Below are 20,961 nucleotides of genomic sequence, written 5' to 3'. Positions count from 1 at the left end.
ATGGAGGCATTGCGGAATCAGGGTGTAGATGAGCCATATGTAAAAATACTGGAAGATATCTATAGCGGCTCCACAGCCACCGTAGTCCTCCACAAAGAAAGCAACAAAATCCCAATAAAGAAAGGCGTCAGACAGGGAGATACGATCTCTCCAATGCTATTCACCGCATGTTTACAGGAGGTATTCAGAGACCTGGAGTGGGAAGAATGGGGGATAAAAGTTAATGGAGAGTACCTTAGCAACTTGCGATTCGCTGATGATATTGCCTTGCTTAGTAACTCAGGAGACCAATTGCAATGCATGCTCACTGACCTGGAGAGGCAAAGCAGAAGGGTGGGTCTGAAAATTAATCTGCAGAAAACTAAAGTAATGTTTAACAGTCTCGGAAGAGAACAGCAGTTTACGATAGCTAGCGAGGCACTGGAAGTGGTAAGGGAATACAGCTACTTGGGGCAGGTAGTGACCATGGATCCGGATCATGAGACTGAAATAACCAGAAGAATAAGAATGGGCTGGGGTGCGTTTGGCAGGCATTCTCAAATCATGAACAGCAGGTTGCCACTATCCCTCAAAAGGTATAAAATTTTGTAAACAGGGATGAAGTACCTCAGACAGGCTGGCCAACGTTTCGATAGGTGGACCTATCTTCGTCAAAGGCGGCCTCGTCATCCTCGGCGTGTTAGTTTTAAAGGGTTAGTGCAGTGACGTCACGTGCGGGTGTTGTCGCTGGCGGCTGGTTTTAAAGAGAGAGATTACAAGAGGGAACAGGCGCTGTCGTCCGACGTCTGTGAGCCTCATTCTCAAGACGAGGGGACAAGAGCGTGAGAGTGGGCACGCGGGGAGGAAAGAAAAGAAATAGAAGCAGCAAAAAGGGAAAAAAGGAAAAAAGGAGGGGGGAGCCAGGGCCGTACCAAGACACAACAAAGGGGGGGGTGAAAGAAAAAGAAAAAGAAAAATGAAATCTTTAAGAAATACGGGGGCTTGGGAGCGTGTTGGGGATGCGAAAGGTTAGGAGGTATTCAGGGGGAGTCGTTGGCGGCATGTTTTTGAGGCATTAGAACGGCCGGTCAAGCAATAGGTCGAGTAATTTTCAAATAGTTAAGGTGGCGACGAGGAGTCTGTGGTGCAATGTGTGGGGTGACTGAAAGGCAGCGGCATGGTCTTTCAAGGGGCACTGCCCCACGCGCTTAAGGTAGGTGTCGTTACGGCGGCATCCAGAAGGCGATACTCTTGGTTGAGGCGCCGAAAAAGGCATATTGACTTCGGAATGTGTTGTCGAGGGGGTTTCAAAAAGAAAAAAAAAGACTAAAAAAGGGGGCAGGGGGAAGGGGGGGCGAAATCGGTATAGCAAACAGGAGGGTGACGCGTGCAGAAGCGGGCGGGGGCAAGTGTACATGGAAGAAGGGGATCGTACAGTTGGTATAGACGTAAAATCCTGAAAGAGTACATTAAATTGAGTAGTAGGCAGGAAATTTTTTTTTCTTCCGAAATGGAATAGTAGGTGAGGTTAAGAATTAAAGTTGGCTGGTGGCCTAATGTGTTTTGTGTATTGGTTGATGATATGAGAGTTTTAGATTTAAGTTACAGCTTTTAAAGATTCTAAGTTGCCGCGTGCCAAATTAATTCCTGTCGGGTGTAGGCAATTAAACTTGTGTATGAGGTATGATTCCGTGTACTTCCTTTCGCGAGGGGAACGGAAATTTGTTTGTAGTATATAGAGCCTTGCTTTGTCAAACATATGTCCATGTTCATTAAAATGGCTGGCTACTGCTTTGGGTAAATTGTGTTTTGTGTCCGCGCGGTAGCCATTGAGTCTTGTATTGATTTGTTGTCCGGTCTCACCTATGTATTGTTTGCTACAAGCGGCGCATTCTAGACAGTAGACTACATTGCTTGATGTGCAGGTGAAAGCCGAAGTTACCTTGTGTGTGTAATTCGACGCTGTACTTTTTACTGTAGTAGTGGATTGAATGTGTTTGCATGTAGAGCACCTGGGGCGACCACAGGGATTGGTTCCCAACTTCTTCTTTTTCTGTAGTTTGGCGTGCACAAGAACATCTTTAAAATTAGTGTTGCGTCTGTAGGTCACTCTGGGAGGGTCGGGAAAAATCGTCTTAAGTTTCTGGTTGCTGGTGAGAATCGGGTAGTATTTACTTAGGATGTTATTCACGTTTGGGAGTGCGTTTGAGAATTTAGTAGTAAGAAGAGGCGTTGTTGTTCTTGTGATCCTCGGGCGGGGCTTGAGGACCTCGGCTCGATCAAGTTTGGTTGCAGCGATGTAAGCTGTTTGAAGGTCACTGTTTGGGTGGTTCCTGTTTGATAGCGTTTCTTTAAGGTGATCTTAAAGAACCGCTATCAAACAGGAACCACCCAAACAGTGACCTTCAAACAGCTTACATCGCTGCAACCAAACTTGATCGAGCCGAGGTCCTCAAGCCCCGCCCGAGGATCACAAGAACAACAACGCCTCTTCTTACTACTAAATTCTCAAACGCACTCCCAAACGTGAATAACATCCTAAGTAAATACTACCCGATTCTCACCAGCAACCAGAAACTTAAGAAGATTTTTCCCGACCCTCCCAGAGTGGCCTACAGACGCAACACTAATTTTAAAGATGTTCTTGTGCACGCCAAACTACAGAAAAAGAAGAAGTTGGGAACCAATCCCTGTGGTCGCCCCAGGTGCTCTACATGCAAACACATTCAATCCACTACTACAGTAAAAAGTACAGCGTCGAATTACACACACAAGGTAACTTCGGCTTTCACCTGCACATCAAGCAATGTAGTCTACTGTCTAGAATGCGCCACTTGTAGCAAACAATACATAGGTGAGACCGGACAACAAATCAATACAAGACTCAATGGCCACCGCGCGGACACAAAACACAATTTACCCAAAGCAGTAGCCAGCCATTTTAATGAACATGGACATATGTTTGACAAAGCAAGGCTCTATATACTACAAACAAATTTCCGTTCCCCTCGCGAAAGGAAGTACACGGAATCATACCTCATACACAAGTTTAATTGCCTACACCCGACAGGAATTAATTTGGCACGCGGCAACTTAGAATCTTTAAAAGCTGTAACTTAAATCTAAAACTCTCATATCATCAACCAATACACAAAACACATTAGGCCACCAGCCAACTTTAATTCTTAACCTCACCTACTCTTCCATTTCGGAAGAAAAAAAAATTTCCTGCCTACTACTCAATTTAATGTACTCTTTCAGGATTTTACGTCTATACCAACTGTACGATCCCCTTCTTCCATGTACACTTGCCCCCGCCCGCTTCTGCACGCGTCACCCTCCTGTTTGCTATACCGATTTCGCCCCCCCTTCCCCCTGCCCCCTTTTTTAGTCTTTTTTTTTCTTTTTGAAACCCCCTCGACAACACATTCCGAAGTCAATATGCCTTTTTCGGCGCCTCAACCAAGAGTATCGCCTTCTGGATGCCGCCGTAACGACACCTACCTTAAGCGCGTGGGGCAGTGCCCCTTGAAAGACCATGCCGCTGCCTTTCAGTCACCCCACACATTGCACCACAGACTCCTCGTCGCCACCTTAACTATTTGAAAATTACTCGACCTATTGCTTGACCGGCCGTTCTAATGCCTCAAAAACATGCCGCCAACGACTCCCCCTGAATACCTCCTAACCTTTCGCATCCCCAACACGCTCCCAAGCCCCCGTATTTCTTAAAGATTTCATTTTTCTTTTTCTTTTTCTTTCACCCCCCCCTTTGTTGTGTCTTGGTACGGCCCTGGCTCCCCCCTCCTTTTTTCCTTTTTTTCCCTTTTTGCTGCTTCTATTTCTTTTCTTTCCTCCCCGCGTGCCCACTCTCACGCTCTTGTCCCCTCGTCTTGAGAATGAGGCTCACAGACGTCGGACGACAGCGCCTGTTCCCTCTTGTAATCTCTCTCTTTAAAACCAGCCGCCAGCGACAACACCCGCACGTGACGTCACTGCACTAACCCTTTAAAACTAACACGCCGAGGATGACGAGGCCGCCTTTGACGAAGATAGGTCCACCTATCGAAACGTTGGCCAGCCTGTCTGAGGTACTTCATCCCTGTTTACAAAATTTTATACCACAGTGTGCTATTCCATCTGTCAGTCCCTTTCTTGTTTTTGGTATCCCTCAAAAGGAAAGTGTATAACAGCTGTGTATTACCAGTACTCACATATGGGGCAGAAACCTGGAAGCTTACGAAAGGGGTTCTGCTGAAATTGAGGACGACGCAACGAGCTATGGAAAGAAGAATGATCGGTGTAACGTTAAGGGATAAGAAAAGAGCAGATTGGGTGAGGCAACAAACGCGGGTAAATGACATCTTAGTTGAAATCAAGAAAAAGAAATGGGCATGGGCCGGACATGTAATGAGGAGGGAAGATAACCGATGGTCATTAAGGGTTACGGACTGGATTCCAAGGGAAGGGAAGCGTAGCAGGGGGCGGCAGAAAGTTAGGTGGGCGGATGACATTAAGACGTTTGCAGGGACAACATGGCCACAATTAGTACATGATCGGGGTAGTTGGAGAAGTATGGGAGAGGCCTTTGCCCTGCAGTGGGCGTAACTAGGCTCATGATGATGATGATGATGATGATGATGATGACTGACCACTAGCGACTACGACGGACGCCTTGAACGCATCATGGTTTCCGAGGCAGCATGCGCAAACTTTCGCAGCGCAAAATTCGAATACATTCTTTCCGCAAGAAGCGTTTCTTCCTCATTACCGTGAAGCCGCGGATGCGCGAAGGCTAGCTTTCTGGTTCTTTCTTACGTCTTTTCCCCGCACGACCAGTGCCGCCGCTGTCGCGGATGCACGGAGACGAGCGTCATCTGGTGGCGGTGCAAGGAGCCCAGCACGGCGCGCGTATTCTGCTGTGATTGGTTGGCTTATTCTGCAAGAGGCCGCATCACTCACAGTCACGAAACCCGGCGAGGTTCTCGAAGTATCGCTTTTATAAAAAAAAATCACCATCTACGCGCTCGTCTCTTTTGCCGATTTCTTCCACGTGATCGAGTGCTGCCTGACCCTATTCCTACAGACGGTTCAGGCAGCCTGCTGCTCTCTGTTCTTTTGCTCCCCGATTCCCTGCCCCCACAGGCGCTGCACCACACGTACTCGCTCGTAACAGAAATAAACAAGGCGACCGTCTGCAGCCTCCCAAAAGTTTCGCGCTCAGCGCACTGCCACTTCTCTACTCTTGTGTCCTGTCTGCACGCTTCACCTCTTTTTTGCTATGCGCAACCGTGCCGGCACCGGCAGCCGAACTAGCATCGACAAGGTGTGCCACACAGGTAGGCCTCTTTTTTAGGGCCCAAGCTCTTTATACCAGCACGATAAATTCCTGGCGATCTGCCGAACATCGCCTTGTGCTGGGCACTCAGTCAATTTTGCTTGGATTATTATTCTAAACTATACGAAAAGTGTTCGATGTACAGTATACTCTGTTCGACTCTGGTGCTATTGCACTCGTATTCGATTCGGTCTCAAAACTCACTATGCGCACACCCGTACGATTACTCAGCATCCTTCGGCAGGCTTTTCGGGAAGAGATGCTGTTGCACGGAATCGTCTCGGCATTCGCGTGCTATAGCCCAAGATACAGCGAGTGCGCGTCGAGGGCCGCTAGCACGCATGTTAAGGGGGTACTGACATCTTATTTACGACTGGTAATTCTTTTTTTGCGTTTAATGAAGGTAGGCCTCTATACCCTAGAAAGATGTAGTGGTAAGCCTCATAGTTTCGTAATTAATTCAATACACACAAAATATTGAATCGCGAATATCGTGTCAGCACCCCTTTAATTGCTTGGATTGTGATGCGTATGAGGGAAGTTCTTTTCGTTTCAAAGTTCGAGACGCCGGCAACGGCTCATGTCGTGTATTGTTCTTGGCGCCGATATTGTCGTTTTCCTCGTGTCATGGCCATAATGTGATTACAGCAAGAGAGGCCACCAGCACACCTTAGAATGCAGGCGTAGACCGCTAAACATCTGTTAGAAGGCCGCATGTGGCACGTATGTCGTATGTTGTGCAGGTCTGCCCTTGACCATTCGAAGTACTGTAGAGCGAATTCTGGTCTTTTTTTTTGTCCTTTATTTAAGATCTGGTGGAGCGCCAGCAGACTGCAGAGACGTCGAGCTTCGAAGTATGCGAAAAGCATGGCCTTAGAGAGCCTGAAGCGCCGTGTTCATGTTGATCGCGCTACTCATGGCGGAAAGAAAGCGTAGGAGAGGCGCGCCCCGGCTAGCCCGCATCAGTGTGTGTGGTGGAAGTCACGTGGCGTTTTTCGAGAAGGAGCACAGGGACTGGTGTGCCCATGGAGATGCTCCAAACATCAACGTTGCCATAGCAACCGCGCTCCTGAAGCTCTCGCTGCACCTCTCGGCTTCTGAAAAGTGCGATAAGATTTTTCGTGCGATAATATTTCCCTACCCGTGTCTTCCTCGCAGCACATTCTGTTCGCGAGACAAGGTGACTTGAAAGTATGGTGTGTGGAGTTTGAAAGTTGTGTTTTGGGTTTCTGCGTGTGAGTGTCATCCAGCAACAGACGATGAGCAACACGAGAACAAGGTGAGAGCAGAGGCACTCAAGCACTAACGGCGCGGGTCTTCGTCGTCCTGTCCAACGTGCCACGATAAAGCACAGGAGCGCGTCTGCTTCACTAAAACTGTTACAGAAGCTTCGTAGGCTTAATTTTGACGCGCGTCGTTAGCACACACTTCCGCCGAGTCGTAGCATCGTCATCATCATCATCAGCCTGGTTACGCCCACTGCAGGGCAAAGGCCTCTACCATATTTCTCCAACAACCCCGGTTATGTACTAATTGTGGCCATGCCGTCCCTTCAAACTTCTTAATCTCATCCGCCCACCTAACTTTCTGCCGTCCCCTGCTACGCTTCCCTTCCCTTGGAATCCAGTCCGTAACCCTTAATGGCCGTCGGTTATCTTCCCTCCTCATTACATGCCCTGCCCATGCCCATTTCTTTTTCTTGATTTCAACTAAGATGTCATAAACTCGCGTTTGTTCCCTCACCCAATCTGCTCTTTTCTTATCCCTTAACGTTACACCTATCATTCTTCTTTCCATGGCTCGTTGCGTCGTCCTCAATTTGAGTAGAACCCTTTTCGTAAGCCTCCAGGTTTCTGCCCCGTAGGTGAGTACTGGTAAGACACAGCTATTATACACTTTTCTCTTGAGGGATAATGGCAACCTGCTGTTCATGATCTGAGAATGCCTGCAAACGCACCCCAGCCCATTCTTATTCTTCTGATTATTTCCGTCTCATGATCCGGATCCGTGGTCACTACCTGCCCTAAGTAGATGTATTCCCTTACGACTTCCAATGCCTCGCTGCCTATTGTAAATTGCTGTTCTCTTCCGAGACTGTTAAACATTACTTATAGTTTTCTGCAGATAAATTTTCAGACCCACTCTTCTGCTTTGCCTCTCCAGGTCATTGAGCATGCATTGCAGTTGGTCCCCTGAGTTACTAAGCAAGGCAATATCATCAGCGAATCGCCAGTTACTAAGATATTCTCCATTAACTTTTATCCCCATTTCTTCCCAATCCAGGTCTCTGAATACCTCCTGTAAACACGCTGTGAATAGCATTGGAGAGATCGTATCTCCCTGCCTCTCCAATGCTATTCACAGCGTGTCACACACACAGAGTCGTAGCAATGCAAGTTCAAAGCTCGCGCGCCTGTCTGCTCCAGCGGGCTGATTGGAGATATGGTGCACTGGAATGGGGCAGTGTATCGTCTGTATAGCAAAAAAATGGGAGAGCCGCAGACGCTTCTGCGATGACGCCACCAGAAAGACGCTGCGATCGAACGGCGTGACTTTCGCGCATATATGTTGTGCAAAACTTACTGCATGTGTAAACTGAAACGCTGGCAAAACACAATTGAAATTATTATAATTGGCAAAAAATAAATAATCTTGCACATTCCCAACCACACATCACGCAGTGTTTCTGATCTGAAATCTGATCTGGGGTGCAATCTTGTATGCGTTCCAAAATAGAACGGAGGCGGTCCGTTCCACCGAGCCGCATACGAATTGTCAATTGTGATGTGATATCTGCTGTCAATCATTCCGTGTCATCTGCTATCGGACGAACGCGACGGAACAGACCGCTTATTTCGTGACGTAAGGAACTGACCGCCTCCGTTGGATTTTGGAACGCGTACAAGATCGCACCCCTGATCTGATCTGATTTCTGAAAAATAATGCACTTTGTCAGAATGCAGCCACCATCGTTTCGACATTTCGCTCCACAAGAGGGCGCCGAAGAGCAAGAATACAGCCAAGAATAGTAAGCTGTTGGGCTACTTGGTTTGGCATTTATCAAAATAAACCCATTTGCAAGTGAGTGTCTTTTCTGTCTTGGTCTCCTTTATCCGCAACGCTTCTTCGCTCCCCTTTGCGAGATACAATACAGCCAATGTTCTCAATCTGCGCAATCTGAAGAAGCCCAGAGTTGTTCTAATTGTTGTGCAAGAACCTCCATGCACTAAGTAAAGACTTAAAAGTTACCGCAGACGTCCAAAGGCAGATGTCATCTGCGTATATCGAGAGGTAGATTGTTTTAGGTAAAACTTCAGCTAGTCCAATGAGTGTCACATTGAACAACGTGGGACTCAATACTCCTCCTTGAGGTACGCCGCAGTAAATGTAATATTCAGCCGTGTGGCCATCTTCTGTCCGTACAAAAACGACAGGCGAGTTATATAGTCGGATAACCAGCGAAGCATGCGGCTGCCAATTCCAATAGTCTCCAGGGGGTTGATGACGGCATCACGTGCAACGTTGTCATATGCGCCTTTCACGTCGAGAAAGAGCCCAACTCATATGTGCTTACGGCTTTTCTCCTGTTGCACAAACGTTGTCAGGTCAATGACGCTATCAATTGAGGAACGACCTCAATTAGAGTCATTACCGAAGTGCACGAAACAAAGTTACAGCAATGATGCGCTGTTCCAAAAAACCTACTTTGGCGGCCAGTTTTCTTTTTCTCATGATAAACCAACAAAGGTGTGGTCCCTAGTGAATGAGCTTAGGGGTAGCAAATCTAGCTCCTATTTAGATTCGATATTGAAAGGTTTCGGTGTTCTGTCGCAAGTGGTGGCTAATTGTTTCAATGATTCATTTCCTTCAGTGGCAACAGATGTGGGAACGCCGATTAATCTACAGAGCCTTATCACAGCAAGTAGTTCGGTGTCAGATTCGGTGCTTCTGCCCTCGATGGCGGAAGACGACTTGTTTGGATTGCTGTGTCGGTCACGAACAAGCCGCGCTGAAGGTTTAGACGGAATATCAGCTCAAGATATAATACGCAATATCAGTGTGTTGGCAGGGCTGACTCTTGTTATTTTGAACTGTATTCTAGCCACGGATGTTGTACCCGATGAAATGAAGAGAGCACGTGTTATTGCGATATTTAAGGGTGGAGATGCGTCAAAACCTGAAAACTACGGCCCCATATCTATAGTTCCTTTCTTGTCACAACTGTTGGAAAAGCATGTTCTCGAAGTGATGAACAGTTTTGTTCTTAAGCACGACATATTATCAACTTCCCAGTACGGCTTTGCTCAAGGCAGCGGTACGCAGAAACCTTTTGAAACTTTGTCAGATTTTTTACACGAAACATGTGAACGAAACCAAGTGGCCTGTGGACTATATTTAGATATATCAAAGGCATTCGACTCGGTTAACCACCGTATACTATGCAACGACCTTTACAACTATGGCTTTCGGGGACATTTTCTGGATTTTCTTAGCAGTTGTTTTATGAATTGGTCTGTTATTGTTTGTCTGAATGATGTACACAGCACTCTGCGGTACCTCACGGCAGGAGTGCCACAAGGTTCACTGCTGTCACCGCTTTTATTTAACTTATGCGTGTATGACATGGGACAGGCACAAGCGCCGTTTTTCAATATGCGGACGACACGTTGCTTGTTTCAAGACACGTGGAATATGATAGGGCTGTTGCTCTGCTTCAGATTGATACAGTTAAAGTCATAGACTGGCGTAAAAGTAATCAAATAAAAGTTAACGCCCGAAAAACGCAATTAGTCTGTTTTAAAAATCCAAGTTCTTGATGCCACACACCTGCCCTATTGCATGGCTCTGATTGTTTGAATTGCGACTGTACACCGATTGAATATGTAGAGTTATATATCTAGGAGTGCACTTTGACAATAATTTATCATGGAACGTTCACATGGCTTCCATTTGTGCTAAACTTCGACGAGCTGCGTGCTTACTCTACCGCATTCGCAGCTATGCTCCCACTAAAATAAAGAAAATGATCGTGCATGCGTTAGCATATTCGCATGCAAGGTATGGCACCTGCTGTATTTTTTTTTAATTGCAGCCGCTTATGGAAATCCAAAGTAAATAGTTTATTACAGAACATATTAAAAAGTGTAGCCTACAACACAAACATTGATATAGATAACCCATTCAAGTCTCTCAAAATGCCAAACTTCGATTCAGTGTTTCTCTCCGTTGTTGTGCCGCGATATTTATGGAACGAAGAATTTCGCGTGCCCGCAGTGAAGCACCTGAATCTACGCAATCCCTCCCGATATGCTGTTCCTCGAACAAGAACTAATTGTGGCAAAGACAATATTATATTCGTAATTTGTTTAATACTCTTCCCACCTCAATACTCGAACAGCGAAGTTTATCAGGCTTAAAGAATGCCTTAAAAGAAGGGATATAAAGAAAAAAGAAACATGCCACTTGTATGAAGCTGTTATTTGTCTTTATGTGAGCATTGCGAATGGTTTGTACATTGTACCTGGGCCCTTTTCGCGGCTTTGTTTTAAAACAATGGCCAATTCAGTGCATATTCTTGTAAGAGTGTGGCCAGTCGTGTTTGAAGTTGACATGTAGCACTTTTGTCGCTCTAATTTTTGCATTTCTTGCTAACTAGTTTTGTATGTGCTCTTGAAGATGAAGAGGTTTAATTTATATTTTGGAGCATTAGTTATGCTGGAGACCCTGTCAATGTGATTTTGCCGTGACTGTCGGATCCCTGCCATACAAGCCCTTCGAAGGCTTCGGCAGACCCGGCAAGAAATACATGTACATAAGATCTCGCAATAAAGAATATTATTATTATTATTATTATTATTATTGTTGTTGTTGTTGAAGGACACAGACAATGAATACATCTTTTGACTGTGGAGTGATTTATTCTTGTTCTTTTATGAAGTAGTGCCGTAAGTACCGCCGCATGGCACACGGGAATTCCACAATATTTACAACTTCACTGTGAACTACGCAATCGAGAAATTGTAGATGAAACTCGGCATAATGCTAGAGTCGTCTCAGTGGCTAATTTTCATATAAATTGTTTCGGGATAGTTTCAATAAAACAAGAGTTACAGCCGTTTTCGGTAACCATACTCCCTCCGTAGACGGCCATTCATTGAAAGCAGACGGGAATTCTGTAACGTTTACAACTTCACCGTGAACTAACTAGTTATGTCAAGCAAATGAAACTCGGCGTGATGAGAGAGTCGTCTAAGCGGCTATATTCAGTATGAATTTTTTTCCAAGCTACCTACATCAGAATGGGAGCTACTGAGCATTAGCAAGAAACTGGAGACGAAAGTTTTTTTGTGTCGACGCGACGCGTAGATGGACGGACATCGACCACCACCGGAGGGTAGCTATAAACAGTTTCGCTGTAAAAATCACTGGGTATCACCTCATTACATTTTTACTAAAATGTGCCAGTCGCGCCAGCCACGGCACAACGCCTAGAGTCAGCAACACCGAGTCACACATGGCCCCTATAAATGTCGTCGTCAGTGGCTATGCAAATCGCTTTTGGCGCATGCACCAAGCAAAAGTATGGCCTTCGAGATTAAATTTAAACCATTGTTTTGAGCGTATAATATCGACACATTGTGATTGGTAATTGTAAAGCTCTTGTTCACGGTGTGACAACTCAAGATCCACGCGCCCTTAATAAAGCCCTCTGAATAACAAAAGCAAATTTTGAAGGCTGCTGGTTGCATGCGGTGGAAGCAGTTGTGTGTGCCGGAAACACGTCTTATTAGACGTCGGATTATGGACACCACCAGCCACCGCATATTAAACGACCGTGCGCATCATGTAGGCAGTGAAAAAGAAACTTCGCTGGTTGCAGTTGAATCACAAAAGGCCGTCTGGCAACAAAGAAAATGCTCTCGATGTCGCTTTTTTTTTTTCCTGGTCCGTATCCGAAAGAGCATCTAGAAACGCCGTGTCTAGTCGGTGCGTTGATAACCGAGCACGCGGAAAGGATCAGAAGATCATTGGGAGCAGCGATCGAAGCGTCTCGAGGATGCGCGGCTAACATTGTTTTGCCATTCTGAATAACATGGACTCTAAACTAAAGACAATAGCACTATGGGCTGGCTTAGGGGCGGGCGTGACGATGTCGTCGATCCTACTTTACCTACTGCTGAAACCGGAGGAAGAGTACGAAGTAAAACGTCGGAAAGTGGAAACAACGAAACATTGCGTCGTAAAGGTTACTGTCCCCAAGGAGGTGGTTGGAGGGGTGATTGGACGACAAGGCGCCAACATAAAACGAATCCAGGAAAAGACAAACACGAAGATCAGCTTCGACAACCAAGGTAAGAGGATAAAACGCGCTCAGCGTGCCGGCGACGCTGCTTAGTTCAAGTATCACTGCATGTCACTTACGCGATTTCTTCGTACATTTCTGTCTCTCATGTCATATGTCGTTAAGCGTTTAGTTATGACAGCAGCGCATGACGATGGGGCACGCGTCTTTCCGCGACGCCGAAGACCCGGAAAGTCCGCATCGGTATTTTTGCTCAGAGCTGCAGCATTAATTTCTGTCAGCTTTTTATCACCGTGAAAATTTGACAAATCGAATCGTACAATTGCCGAAGTGAGCGACGTCGAAGTTACAGTCACGTATTATCTCAAGAGAAATAACAATACACATGCTAACCCCCGATAAATGTTTGAGAAATCATAAGATTTCACTTCTGTTGATACTTACATCGAAGGAAAATTAGGCTGTTGTTGAAACTGCGCTCACCGCAAACCCGGAGCTGAGCGCCCGTGATCGGTAGGTGACTGACACACGCATGACAATAAACATGCTAGATTGTCATTAAAGAAGAACCCTGGTAATTGTGCAAGCGACAATAAGCGCGTATTACACAAAGAATTTTCTTTTCCTTATTCCGGCATTGTTAACACTACAGGAGCTTGCTTGATGTCACGATTTCTTCATGATACGTGCTTGGAAATTTCGTCAGAGCGCTCAGAAACAACCAATCAAAAGTGCCATAAAAACTCATTGATTTTGTAAACTCGTGTATAATATAGTTGAAAACTGCCCTTTGATGCCTTGGTACAAGCAGGTCTTACAATTTCATTGTCTTTCTTTTTTATTCCTCCTAGGTACTAGTGAAGAGTGCGACAGGATTGCTGTTATTCGTGGCGCGCCAAGCGACGTGCAAGAGGCAGAGGAGCTGCTCAAGGCTTGCATAGTGGAGCAGTCAAATGTAATTACCGAGACCGTGTTCGTGCCTGCGAAGTCTTGTGGCCGCATAATTGGAAGGAATGGAGAAACTGTTCGGTAAGACCAGATGCCTGCATCCTACTGTCAGCACATAATGTTGCTGACATGCTTGTGGCTGTCTTTTGTAGGTTTGCCAGCTCTCCCAGATTTTATGGGAAAGTGTCCAGAGTCCGAACTTGATTAAGCCGGAACGTCCACCTGTCCTTAAATCAGGCCTTGCTGGACTAAGAGACAGAAAACCTTTCACAGGAGCTCTAACTTTGATGCAGCTAAAATTTCTTTACTTGTTAGCAACATTCTCATGAATTGATTGTGCACTATCTTGAGAACTTGTCAAGAGGTGACTGGATCAAGTAGCTTGCCTTTTGAATGCAAACGAGGTGTGTCCAGTCACACTACACTTTATTTTATTGAAGACCCTCTCTACACTAAGTCTGACAGCATTTATTCTTCTCATTGTGCAAGTTCCATGTCTGTCATGTCACTGTGAGGTTTGCACTGAATTTCTACAACTGTTCAAACTGTGAGTTGAAATTAGACTTATCTTCCATGGCAGCTCACTTGCAATGGCTTTCCGCTGCTGCAGCTGCATTCCGATGTGCGCAAAATGCAAAAGCACTCATGTACTCAGATTTAGGTTTACATTAAGAAACCCTAGGTAGTCTAACTTAATCTGAAGTCCCACACCGTCAGATTTCTCATAGCCCATTTGTTGCTTGGGGACAGCCCCATGGTTTAAATTTTGACTTTCGGAACTATGATAGCGTATTCTTGTTAGCACCCAGCACAACTGGACTGAGTGCAACTTGCACGTTCTGTGCGTCCCCTCCCTTCTTTCGTCTCTTTTTTTCGTTAGCACCATTTGTCACCGCATTGTATGACAGAGCTTCTGCTTAGAGATTGTGTCCATTGCCTACTCACAGACACATGTGCCGAGTCTCCTCGGCTAAGATCCTTGTGGACCGGGCGGGCAGTGATGACCGTGAGCGCAGCAACAACCTCAAAACAGTCAGTATCACAGGCACCCGTGAGCAGATCCGCATGGCCATCACCATGATCGACGAAAAGCTGGCCGAAGAAGAGGCCTACCAGCAGAAGATGGCGCTCGCATCAGCAGGGCGGGCGGCACTCTACCGTAACCGTCCCATGGCCATCAAGGCTAGCGCAACACCGCTGTCGAAGGTAACAACAGAACTAAACTAAAGAGACACTTAGGGGGAAACAGAGCTAAGCTTTGTTAGTAACTTACCCTTCTGTGATACCAAAAAAGTCACCCTTGCCGTGAGAGGAGGTTTGACGAGCCAGAAAAGGCGCAAAAGCAAAAGATCACTGGGATCGCCATCTTGAAGTTTCTGCGCAGCCTGCCACAATGTCATCGCTAGTGGCAGTGTCTGCTCGTGCCTGGTTAATTTTTTATCTGCAGAATGCATCTGTTGCATTCCAATGAGGCCAAACATTGAACTTGGCAACTTTCAAGAACTTTTGTTGCGCCACCACAGGCCAATTACAATAAAGTGCTTTGAAATCTGTGGCATCACCCTAACGTGTTGGAGCTAGAGTTCTGGCATGAAATTCAAGAAATGAAAACTTGACTTTCATTCCCCCTTCTGAAGATCAATCTTTTACCATGAAACTAGCAAAAAATGTAGATTTGAAAAAGAATACTTTATAAATCTAAACTGATTCAGTGTTGGTCGTTAGTGTCCTATTAAGGCATCTGGACATCTGGTGCTAATCTCCATTTTGCACCACGAGCAACCATAGCAGTGCAGTTGCAAGTGCGTTGGTACTGTGTGCACAATTGTACATGGCAAGACAGTGCATCAAAAGCAAAAGCACTGATTAAGTAACCAGGGAGAAAGATAAGGAGGTCCAATGGGCCTGATTTTTTGGTAGTTGCAGCCATACAAGGTGAGAGACAGTACAGCCTTGAATAAGCAGTTAATTGAAGTGAAGTTCATTGTTATGTTTAATCGAAATGTAGGAGTAAATTGCAGCCGTTAAGTTTGCTAGGCATATCCATATGGAATGATTTTTGAGGGTGGCGCCTGTTTCAAGACATACATCACCGCACTTGCAATAAAAATCCTCATTTGTTTCGGTTACCTATATCCGCTGTAGTAGCCTAGTGGCTATGGCGTTTGAGCTTGAAGCCATGGTTTCTCTACCGGCTATGGCAGCTGCGTCTTGGTGGGGGCAAAATGCAAAAGCGCTTGTGTACTTAGATTTAGGTGCAAGCTACTAAACCACAGGTAGTGAAAATTTATCCGGAGTTTGGAGGGCATGCCTCATGAGTCATAATCAGATCATGGTTTTGACGTGTGAAACCACAAAATTCAATTAATCCCACTTGCTCATCTTTCTTTTTCTTTTTTTTTTAACAGAGCTTCATTTTGTGCACCATAGCACGAAACTAACTGGAACACCAATTTATTTCATTGCACCTTTTGGGAATTGATGTCCTGAGAATCCTCATCCTCAGAATTTCTTCTGGGCTGTAGAGTAATTTAACAGTTGCTTAATGAAATTTTGTTGGTTATTCGATTATGTACTATTTAGATTTCTCATACAAGTAATGCTTGCCTCTTCAGTAATCAAGCTCAAGGACTCGAATTGTGCTTTCTGCCACCGGCAATATTTTAATATTGTGTGCAGTAAAAAACAATAAAAAATAAACAAAACAAATAAAAGAAAGGATGGATAGAAGAAAAAGAAGGCTTGCACGAGTTGTGAGAAAGTGCATAAAAGAGCATTTTGTTAAAGAAGTATGTGTGACAACAGTGAATTTTTATCGTGCGTTTGATGGCGCAGATCTCCCAACTTGCATCATTCTGGAAATTCATTCGAAGTGGATCTGCCTTGCACACTGACCGGCTACAATTCGTAAATTGCCATATGTGCCATAAGGTTATTATCAAAAATATAATTAGTGAGTTTTGTTAATTAGAGGGCCCCTCACCAGGTCTGGCCCTTTTGAGCTAACAAGCGCAGTGCATACAATATGCACTAACGATCATGCCTGCTAACAATTGCAACCTTACATGCCACAGAAAGGGCTTAAATTTCAAACCGAACGCCATTTGCCCTTCTCGTGGGCGCCACGCTTTCTGCCGGCAAATTGGCACTTATAGCGCAAGTGCGTATACGTACATGGCAGTGCTGTGACGTCGCTCGTAGTGACATGTGACATTTAGAATTATTCAAAGCAACATCAGTTATGTAATTTGTCGCTTCAGTAGACGAATTAAAGTTTAGAGGAATAATGACATGCAAATGAATGTCTGGGTGTTTTTGCTTTACTTCGTACTGTAGCAAGAGAGATGTATTTCTGTTTCGTCTGCTTGTTCCGTCGTCTCGCAGGTGCACAAGCAGAAAACGAAACTACCTATGGCATTTTCTTCCATGTTCCAGCACTGCGATCATGCTCTTTCATGCTCTCACAACTTTCTCAGTGCTCATGATTGTGCTACTGACTTATATCGTTAATCAGGTGTTCTCGTGTGGAGTGCGCAACATAGTTATATGTGGGAAACACGACAAACACAACAGCTTGCACACGAGACCACCACCGGAAGCGTGTTATTCACTAAAAACGCGACAGAGAAAAAAGCTGTGCAGGGCCCGGGACATAGTCATCACACAATCCTCCAGCTCCGGTATGGGAGAACGCTGGGAAGGAATTTCACTTGCGGAGGCTGGATGGGGCAAGTAGAGAGAGTGTCTATGCTGGTAGCGACGTTCACCTCCTGAAATCATGGGTCCGTGGCACTCAAATATTTCTATCTCTGCTATTATTGAACTAGTTTGAAAACTTCTTGCACTAGAACACTCCTTAGAAAGCGCATACCAACTTCCAGTCTATAACCAAAATTTGCTATGTGGCCTGGTGAGGGACCCTCTAGGAATGTTTTTTGATTTCTCATGCAAGTAGTGTCCACCTCTCTGAATAATATGGTTCATGGAGTAGGATTATGTTATCTGTAAGAGGCCGTTTTTTTTTTAAATTCTGTAAGACTTAAAAACGATCACTCAGTATGGCAATCAGGGGATTTGGAACACCAGTTCCAATTTTTTCTACCTTAAACCGCAGCTGTTATGTTTCAATTTTATGTTTCCATTTTTTCCATGGCCTCCCAACCCTTCAAAGGATGAGAAGGAGCCGGAGTACGTCCAGGATGAATTGGTCGCCACTTCAGCTGACGGCTACATCGAAGTCTACATTTCAGCAATGGAGAGCCCTAGCTCCTTCTGGGTACAGCTTGTTGGGTCACAGTCCATTAACTTGGACAAGCTAGTTGAAGACATGACGAACTACTACTCCCACGTGCCGAACCAGCAGAGTCATGCGCTCACCTCAGCTGCCGTCGGTGATATTGTCGCATCCCGCTTTGCACAGGACAGCTGCTGGTACCGTGCCCGCATTGTCACGATTGAGGAGAACGACTACTCGCAGGATGAAACCACGATCAAAGTCCACTACGTTGACTTTGGTGAGACCGGCCGGTACAAGACCAAAGAGCTCTGCACGCTTCACGATGATTACCGGTACCTCCCGCTGCAGGCCATTGAATGTTCATTAGCAGGCGTCCAGCCACGCGATGGAACCCAATGGACCGAGGAGGCCTCGGACCTGTTCGAGATGCTGTCGCATGCCGCACAGTGGAAAGTGATGATGGCCAAAGTCGTGAGCAAGGCCAAGAGAGAAGATGGCTTTCCTGGATTCAAGTACTCGGTCGAGCTCGTCGACACCAATAATAAGGACGACGTGAGTGTGGCTGCAGAACTGATTTCCCAGGGACACGCAGTGCAAGCTGTCTGAAAGCATTGCTCTCTGTTTTCTTTCAGCAACATAGATTTCGTGCATTGAGTGATCGCATCTCTTTCTTGTTGAAGTTCCAGTTTGAAGACTGACAGGGAATAGAAGGTCGAGGTTCTGTAAGCGTGCTTATAAGGTTACGATTAAAAGCACACTCAAAAGCATGCTCACTTATGGAAATAGCACGCCATGTGATTCTGCAAAAGACAAAGCATTGGTGCTTGAACCACCATTATTACTCTACACGTGATGAGCATAGTAAAAGCATTATGTGATAAATAATGGGAAAATTAAGTTCTACAGCAGTATTTAACCCCCCTCCCCCCCCTTTTTTTAATGATTGATATGATGCACAGATATCTTTTAAAACGAGTTTTCTTTTGTGGGTGCATCGTGCTCGAGTTCCCTACAAGCCTGTGTTATCAGACGGGACTTCAGCAAGCGAGATGATTGCGACATTGTTTTCGTTGATTTGGTCAGGGTGTAAGAGTTTCAGGGCACTGCTTTCGAGTTGGCTGCAACCAGCGATCTTATTTGCCTCGTAAACAGACTTTGGTAGCAACCAGCTTGATGTTCAATAAACACGCACAATGGAAAGCAATACATAGTTCTTCGGTAGTAGCCCAGGAGGATGTGTGTCATTGTAGGTGAGTGCAAACACCATGGGCAGGGTTCTTTTGGTTGACCAAGCATTTCATTTTTAGCCGACACTAAACACATGTGGTACAGTTTCATTTGGCTCCTCTTTAATTCTTCATGTATACATTTTGCAGAAGAGTAAACTCACTGTGAATATTGCCACTGCCATCTGTTCCATTTCAACTTATGCAAACAAAAGCTTCTGAACTAGCCGACGGTCATGAGCATACAAGTCTGTTATGTGCATTTTCACTCAGTATGACAGGAGTTGAGACAGTGAAGCTCAGTGGAGAACTTGTGATCCATACTGTACTTTTGTCAGACCACATTTTCTTTTTTTTTTTTGAGGTGAGGAAGACGCTTCAGTTCTTGAGTGATGCATAAAAGGCACAGAAAGTGCACGTCTCTGGCTTTAAGCTTGTGCACACATTTCAGGACCAGGTTTCGTGAAGCCTTTTTTCCTCCAGACTGCTGCAGTAGATTCTCACTTTGGTGCTCGTTCTCACCATATGTCAGACCACGTTAATGAAACTTCAACTTTTTGAAGTTTAGTAGCCGTTGTCATGAAGCTTGCACAGACACCACTTGAAAACAAAGAGCATTCGTCTGCCAGCGATAGATTACCTTGCTGAGGTTGTCACCATTAAGGTAATGTGTTTCCGAAGCTGCTAGGCTATCGGTACTCACATACAAGTTGAAGTTCTGCAGCTCAATTCTTAGTGTGTGTGGTTTTCTTGTTATTTGTTTGCATTGTGCCTTTTGGAGCACATATTCTTTTGTACGATCTAAACGTTCTGCACATCTGTATGCTGCACACAATAATATGGCCTGATATGGAAGTTAGTATTTCACGCTCTGTTTTTTTCATCTTTTTTTTCAAAATTTGACTAGGAGGCAGTTTCCTCATACTAGTGGACAAATTTATCTAAGGAAATATAACTGTTCTGAACTAGTTTGTACCCCTTAGTTATGTTGCTTGATATTAAATGTACATTGGCACGAGAAGGAGCTAAGACACAAAAGTGCTTGCATACATGTCATCATCGTCTTTATTCTTTCTTGCACTAGACGGTGGATAGGTGCGTGAAAATTTTGTTGCTCAATTGTTTTTATTTTAAGTCTTCACTCTGCACCACAAATCAGTCAACTGGACGGGCTAAATGCTGCACTCAAACAGACTTGTACTTGATGGAAAGCAACCATTGCGAGTTCTTCTTAAACGTTTAAAAGGGAGTATTTCTTCTGCACTTTGACAAGGACCACGGGCTATTCCTAGTAATTCAAACACCACCTTGTACAATGTCCAGTCTATCCGCAACATGCTCATTGTGTCTGTACTTTCAGAAAAGGAGCAGCTTTTCTTTCCGTGTTTAGTCAGGAAAGACTAAAGCGGTCCTGCCTTAATTTTTTTCTGGCGAGTAGTTTTGTTATGTCCCTACATTTACGACGTTCTACCTGCCAAGGGTGTGCAGATTCAGGGCTTTCATGTGAATTCTCCACACTTCTGTGTGAAATGTTGAGCGTTATGTCTGTGCTTGTTATGTATATGGTGTATTCTATTTAAATGACATTAAAGGAGGTCTCTTACTCAAGACGCTGCAGAACTGTCACTACGACCCACCCCTGCCGAGTGCGAGGTCGCAGGTTTGATTCCTGGCCACAGAGACTGCATTTTGTTGGGGTGAACGCAAAAAAAAAGAGGAAAAAACGCTTGTGTACTTAGATTTGGGTGCACGTTGATTTGGGTTATCAAAATCAATCTGGAACCCTTCACTTCGGCGTCCTTCTCAACTCGTACCGCCTTGAAAAAGACAGGTCCACTTGTCGAACTGTTGGCTCCCGCTTTCACCTGGTTCTCGTTTTGCTCATAACTCATTGTGTAGTTTTGGGACATTAAAGCCTGTGATTTAATTT

At 45.1% G+C, this 20,961-nt stretch overlaps 1 protein-coding gene across 1 annotated transcript; it reads left to right on the top strand.

Moving 5' to 3' along the window:
- The first annotated feature begins 12,255 nt into the window (after nucleotides 1–12,255).
- Nucleotides 12,256–20,639, top strand: papi (tudor and KH domain containing protein papi). Its single transcript, XM_070538640.1, has 4 exons — nucleotides 12,256–12,669; nucleotides 13,472–13,649; nucleotides 14,516–14,774; nucleotides 17,740–20,639. The coding sequence occupies exons 1-4, from the start codon at nucleotides 12,411–12,413 to the stop codon at nucleotides 18,409–18,411; spliced, it is 1,368 nt and encodes a 455-aa protein (XP_070394741.1). The 5' UTR covers nucleotides 12,256–12,410; the 3' UTR covers nucleotides 18,412–20,639.
- Nucleotides 20,640–20,961: the final 322 nt, after the last annotated feature.

Source organism: Dermacentor albipictus, chromosome 5 (genome assembly GCF_038994185.2).
Source record: "Dermacentor albipictus isolate Rhodes 1998 colony chromosome 5, USDA_Dalb.pri_finalv2, whole genome shotgun sequence".
Lineage (NCBI taxonomy): Eukaryota > Metazoa > Arthropoda > Arachnida > Ixodida > Ixodidae > Dermacentor > Dermacentor albipictus.
This window is presented reverse-complemented; position numbering and strand designations above follow the sequence as displayed.